Source organism: Lygodium microphyllum, chromosome 30, assembly GCF_053477565.2.
Source record: "Lygodium microphyllum isolate KBCC chromosome 30, Lygodium_microphyllum_v1.1.10, whole genome shotgun sequence".
NCBI lineage: Eukaryota > Viridiplantae > Streptophyta > Polypodiopsida > Schizaeales > Lygodiaceae > Lygodium > Lygodium microphyllum.
The window spans coordinates 110,190,318-110,196,845 of NC_141164.1; the positions used below are offsets into that span (position 1 = coordinate 110,190,318).

At 53.5% G+C, this 6,528-nt stretch overlaps 1 protein-coding gene across 1 annotated transcript; it reads left to right on the forward strand.

Annotated features, from left to right (window-relative positions):
• Positions 1-253: 253 nt before the first annotated feature.
• Positions 254-5,864, forward strand: LOC148010238 (uncharacterized). The gene is made up of 2 exons (XM_087672457.1): positions 254-3,717; positions 4,767-5,864. Exons 1-2 carry the CDS (start codon positions 702-704, stop codon positions 5,456-5,458), a joined length of 3,708 nt encoding a protein of 1,235 aa, XP_087528583.1. The 5' UTR covers positions 254-701; the 3' UTR covers positions 5,459-5,864.
• The last annotated feature ends 664 nt before the right edge of the window (positions 5,865-6,528 follow it).

Consider the following 6,528-nt stretch of genomic DNA (forward strand, 5'->3'; position numbering starts at 1 on the left):
GTAAGCCTAGCTTACCGTCGTGATTGGTATTGATGTGCAAATGGTGGGAACGACAGATAAGAAAGTAGATAAAATAGCTCTAACGTTACGTCACTTACTCCGATCAAATAAGCAGGGACATTTAGGCGCTTATGATGGTGGTGTGGGGAAAGCGTGCGATAATGGGTGAGAGCGAGTGGCCCCTGGGCCTGTGAGAGGAGCAGACAAAAGGTGACAGCGGAGATGGGAGAGGGAGGGCGATCTTTTACAGTGTGACAGGCGAAAAAGCAATACGGGGAAGGACTCGCCTAATGAACATCGATAAGACGCAAAGAAGTGACAACAGTGTGCCAGAACGGGTGGCCGAAGCGCAATATAACACATCAGATCAAAGGCTGAAAAGCGCGCGGTCCACCCTCTCAAACGGGGAAGTCAGGCAGCAGCAGTAGCAGCAGCAGCAGTGGTGCTGGTAGCGATGGCAGCAGCAAGTTGCAATAGATTAGCGAGGGAAGAAGAGGGCGATCCATTATCAGCTCGGGGAGATTAGCTGCACAGTCTGGATATTGATACTCAAGGAAGCGCGTGGAGGGGGGGAGGGATTGATTTGGAAGGGGTTTATTCTCTCTCTCTCGCTCCCTCTCTGTGCTCCTCCTCGTTTGTGCGTGCCGCATGCGTGAGTGTGAGTGGGTGGGGGTGGGTGTGTTTATGGTAGGGAGAAGAGAATGACGATGGCTGCATTTGATGTGGTGGCGCTGCCGCCGCTGGTCCTGCTTCTTGTCGCAGCTGCAATCTCGACACAACTGCCCGGTCCTTGCGCCGCTCTCACCGCCGACGGCCTCGCACTCCTCGCCTTTCTGGACACTTTCCCCGCGGGAGCCGCCCGGGACGCCCTCTCACGCTCCTGGCGGCCCGCTGACGCGACCCCCTGCGCCTGGGTAGGCGTGTCGTGCGATGATCGGCCCCCCGCAGGCTCCGATCTCCGCGTCGTCCACCTCAACCTCTCTTCTTCTTCTGCTGCGGGTTCTTCTACTCCTCTCCTGATCGGCAGCGGTGGCCGCCTGCCCCCGCAGCTGGGCCTCCTCACCGCCCTCCAGACCCTCTCCCTCCCCTCGCTCAACCTCACCGGGCCCATACCCCCCGACCTGGCCAACTGCACCAGTCTCCGGGCTATCGACCTCTCAAATAACAACCTCACGGGCCCTATCCCGCCGGATCTCCTGGCCCGGCTGCCCAGCCTGCAAGAGCTTCGCCTCGAGTTCAACCAGCTCGAAGGCCCCATTCCCGCCCAGATCGGCTGCGCCTCCCGCCTCCAGGTCCTCAGCCTCCACGACAACAAGCTCAGCGGTCCCCTCCCGCCCGAGCTCGGCCTCCTCTCGGAGCTCCAGGTTTTCCGTGCTGGCGGCAATGTCTTGCTGTCGGGACCCGTGCCGCCCCAGATCGGCAACTGCAGCAATCTCTGGCAGCTTGGCCTCGCCGTCACCGGCATCTCCGGTTCCCTGCCCCGCGAGATAGGCCGTCTCCGCCAGCTGTCTGTTCTAATGATATTCCTGACCGGCCTCTCCGGGCCGATCCCGCTGGAGCTCGCCAATTGCACGGAGCTCAGGTACGTCCATCTATTCCAGAACCGCTTGTCGGGCCCCCTCCCGCGCCAGCTGGGCAGCCTCCCCAACCTTGTCGAGCTCAATCTCTGGCAGAACTCCCTCTCCGGTTCCATCCCTGCCGACCTCGGCTCCGGCCTCTCACGCACCCTGCTCGTCCTGGACCTCTCCCAGAACAACTTCTCCGGCAGCATCCCGCCTTCGTTGGGTCAACTGGCCGCGGTAGCTAAGCTCTATCTCAGCGTCAACCTCCTGTCTGGAGCCATCCCGCCCGAGCTCGGCAACTGCAGCAGCCTGATCGACCTCCAACTCGACCGCAATCAGTTGACAGGCTCCATCCCGCCTCAGCTTGGCACCCTATCGCAGCTCATTCAGCTCTTCTTGTGGAACAACTCCCTGGTGGGTACCATCCCCAGTACTTTGGGCAACTGCAAACAGCTTCAGTTCCTCGACTTCTCGTGGAATCATTTGACGGGTCCGCTGCCTGAGGGCCTCTTCGACATGCGATCGCTACAAAAGCTACTCGTCCTGGCAAATCAACTGTCGGGAGAGATACCAGCAACCATAGGGCGGTGCACGTCTCTGTACAGATTGCGGCTCGACAGGAACAATTTCTCAGGCATAATTCCTCGGGAGGTGGGTGAGCTACAAAATCTCACCTTCATCGACATATCCAGCAATCGCTTCTCGGGCTTTATCCCACCCTCCATTGGCAGTTGCAAAGCTCTGCAGCTGCTAGATGCCCATGGCAACAGCCTGACAGGCGCCATTCCAGGAGAGCTGGGTTCCCTTCCGAACTTGCAATCGCTGGACCTTTCAAATAACCAGCTCATGGGGCCGATACCGCCTGACCTGGGCACCTTGTACCATCTGACGAAGCTCAACTTGATGGGCAATTCTCTATCAGGTACCATCCCGGCAGAGCTGGGTGGATGCACGCAGCTCACCATGCTCGACCTGAGCTCCAATATGCTGTCGGGGCCCATTCCCTCCACCCTGGGCCGGATCAAAACCCTGAGCGTGGCATTGAATATGAGTTGGAATAATCTGTCGGGATCCATTCCCGACGAGTTTGCTGATTTATTTGCACTGGGGGACCTGGATATATCACACAACCAATTAAACGGCAGCCTGGATGTTCTCGGAGGCATGGGCAGTCTAGTGACTTTGAACATCTCGTACAACCTCTTCTCGGGCCCCCTGCCCTACACCTACATTTTCACCTCAATGCCCCGCAGCAATTATGCAGGCAATCCGGGCATATGCGTGCCGTCCTGCTTTCTGAATGACAGCTCGGGGGATCAGGGGGATAGCCATCACGCGAGGAAGGGGATGCTATCGAGCCAGGGGAGAGTGATCGTGGGGTTCCTCTTCGGGAGCGTGGGCCTCATGTTGGCAGTAGGGTCGGTGTTCCTGTGGATGATGGTGCGCAGCATGGGAGGGGTGAGGGTGCAGGAGCCGGACGACATGCAGGCGTGGCCTTGGCTGATGACGCCGTTCCAGAAGGTGTGCTTCACGGTGGATGACGTGCTGGAGGGGCTGGTGGAAGCCAACATAATAGGGAAGGGCTGCTCGGGGGTGGTGTACAGGGCAGAGATGCCCGGGGGGGAGGTGATAGCGGTGAAGAAAGTGGTGAGGCTCAGTGACGAATACATGCAGATCAACAATAACGTGTCCTCGACGTGCCCTGATCATCATCATCATCAGATGCATAACAACGGCGCCGGCACTAGGCGCACCAGGTCCAGGGATGTATTTGCTGCAGAGGTAGAGACCCTGCGGGCCGTCCGCCACGTCAACATCGTGCGGCTGCTGGGCTACTGCACCAACCGCCACGTCAACCTCCTGCTCTACGACTACATGCCCAACGGCAGCCTCGGCGAGGTCCTCCACGAGAAGCGCCGCTTCATGGACTGGGACACCCGCTACCGCATCGCCCTTGGCGCCGCCCAGGCCCTGGCCTACCTCCACCACGACTGCCTGCCCCCCATCCTCCATCGCGACATCAAGGCCAACAACATCCTCCTGGGCGCCCGCCTCGAGCCCTACCTCGCCGACTTTGGCCTTGCCAAGCCCGTCCTCGGCTCCCCCTCCGCCACCCAGAGTGTCGTTGCTGGCTCCTACGGCTACATTGCACCAGGTAATCTCACCGCTTGCTTCTCATTTGTTTTTCTTTTTTATTTAAAAGATATTTCCGTTCATTACGAGTAGGAGGATAAGAAGAAATTATCATCCATCCAGTCTTTTAAACAATATTCACACACTGTCATCAATAGAATCCCGATTCCCGCACCTCCTTGGCTAGAGCCTAGACGTATAGCGCCGTACAAGACGTATCGAAGAACTTTCTCTCTAACTGCATCAGTGGATCTTTAATAATCTACTACGATCTTGTTCTCTGCATTCGCGTTGACACCATTCACTCCTGGTATTAGTTTAATCAAAGGAATTCTTTGTGGCAACCTCATGCACAGGTGACCGCGTCACCAACCCCGCGCCCTTACAGATAACAACAAAGAGCAGCTTTTTTGGGCGGATTCTTTCTTTCTTTCTTGAGATTGTATGAAATGATACTGCCTGCACATTCAGAGCTGTTGTAGGTGGTGCTTGCAAGTTGCTCATTCAAATATAAGATAATAATAAAACAATGGGAGCGCCTACGGCCCCTCTGGTATACATGGTCACATGCCAGGTACCTATCCGTAAAAGCCATGAAATCAACCACAGTAGATCTTATGATGAGGACGAGAATTGATGGTTTATCTTCCATCTCTCACGCAGCGTGTGCAGCAGTCAAATTCGAGAAGGCACATGCAATAGTGAGCACTTGAAGGTTATAGCTTGTATCTCACGCATCGTGTAGCAGTTAAAAGTCAGAAGGCACATGCAGGGAAGCCCCATAGGGACAGAGAATCCGGGAAGGACACTTCCCACCCTGCTCTCTACTTGCACAGGCACCTTTTCTCGCTTTTTCGTGCCATTTGTTTGCTCCGTTGGGGCCAGATGGAGAGAAGTCTGCAGAACCTGAGCTAGCTTATCTGTGGTTGTCTTTTACGCTTTTGATGTTTGCCTTTTGTTGTTGTTTTTACCCTCATTATGGTTTTTGTTGCAATGGTTTTGACGTTGTGAATTGAATCATATGTACTGTGGATGTCTTGGCGGATGATGATGATGGCGTGTGCATTGCAGAGTATGCGTACACACTGAACATCAGTGACAAGAGCGACGTGTACAGCTATGGGGTGGTTCTGCTGGAGATGCTGACGGGGCGGAGGCCGGTGGAGGAGGCGACGGGCAGGCACCTCACGGATTGGGTGCGCGAGATGCGGCTGTGCCACCACGACGTGACGGAGACCCTGGACCCGCGCCTGCGTGGCATGCCCGACCCCTTCGTCCACGAGATGCTGCAGGCCCTCGGCCTCGCCATGGACTGCGTCCACCCGGTGCCCGAGGAGCGCCCCAGCATGCGCCACGTGGCCAGCCTCCTGGTCGGGATCCGGCACGAGCCCGAGGAGTATGCCAAGCTGGACGTCCTGGCGGCCGCGGGAGGACCAGTGAAGAATAATAATAGTACTATTATCAATCACACTGCCTGCACTATCGACACAAGTGCAACTAATACTAATAATAATAATAGTAACAACAACAACACTGCTAGCTCTCGTGCTAGTGTTACTTCGAATACCAATTTTAATGCTGCTGTTGATGAGAACGTTGACTATAACCATATGTTGGTGGCCTCTGATTGCCATCTCATGGCTGCTCTGAGCCCTAAACATCCCTCTCATCACTTCATCAGCTCTAACTCCGGCCATATATCCTCCTCCTCCTCCTCCTCCTCCTGTATCTCCTTCACGCCCTCATACACTAGATCCGCATGATGCGCCGCATCTTATCCACACCCTTTCTATATTCACTCCTCTGTGTGCATACAATGAAGCATTCCGTACCTTAGATTTTAAGCCGGGATATTTAGAGCAAAACGAAGAGCTTTCTTATAGGCACAAAGAGAGGACGCACTCGTTTGTAAAATCCAACCAAAATTGAACAATTCACGTAGCTGAGTTTATTCCTTACTCCTTACATTGTACAGGATCGCTCCCTAATGCCACATGTAAAGGGTCTAGCTTATAGCTTGCGAGCATCGTCTACATTGAGAGAGAGAGAGAGAGAGGGAGAGAGAGCCGTTTTCTCCTTTTTGGTTCATTTGCATGCACTCGACATCAATATTACTCTCTCACAAGAGTCTCGTCATAGCAACCATTATCATGTCTAAAAAGGTTCATAAATGCAATGTTTGTATGAATCATGGGTTTAATGTTTGCCTTGCAAATAAGGACATGCGAGTACAAAAGCGCAATTTGCATGTCGATAGATCTGTGAACTAATAATCCTCATCGGCTAACCGATCGAGAGAGAGACAGACAGAGAGAGAGGGGCCTCTACTAGTCATTCTCGGCGAGAAAGATGAATTCAGTATTATTAATTTATTGGCTATTGGGCTTGAAGAGGATTTTAAATAAAGTATATTGATATATTGATACTCGACTCGAAGCGGTTTTATAGTTGACTTGTGTCTGCTGGTAGTTAACCCGCAGGAGGTAAAGAGAAATTAAAAAATTCATTTCATTGACATCCATTTTACTCGTCAGTCGAGAGACGAGAGACTCAAGCCATCACCTTCAAAACAGTACAAGTATTTGTAGTCGTGGTGCACTCTGCAAAAGTTGAACACACAGAGAGTCGAGCACTTTTGAAATTTGCTTCTCGGTATCAGCATAAGCACCCCAAGAGAGGGAGGAGTCGTGCATAATGCAAGTGAAATCCCAACTTACTAGCTGGTCCATACTTTGCATGGAATTACTTGCTTAAGCAAATGTGAACTTGCTTCGATTAGCGCACGAATGAATCGACCAATCTAGTGGTTGTTATAATACATTGAATATGGAAT

Bases quoted from the DNA above. Each gene is read 5' to 3' on its own strand.
- LOC148010238 (XM_087672457.1), top strand. From the start codon at position 702: ATGACGATGGCTGCATTTGATGTGGTGGCGCTGCCGCCGCTGGTCCTG. The intron at 3,718-4,766 runs GTAATCTCACCG...TGTGCATTGCAG, and splicing joins CTACGGCTACATTGCACCAG to AGTATGCGTACACACTGAAC.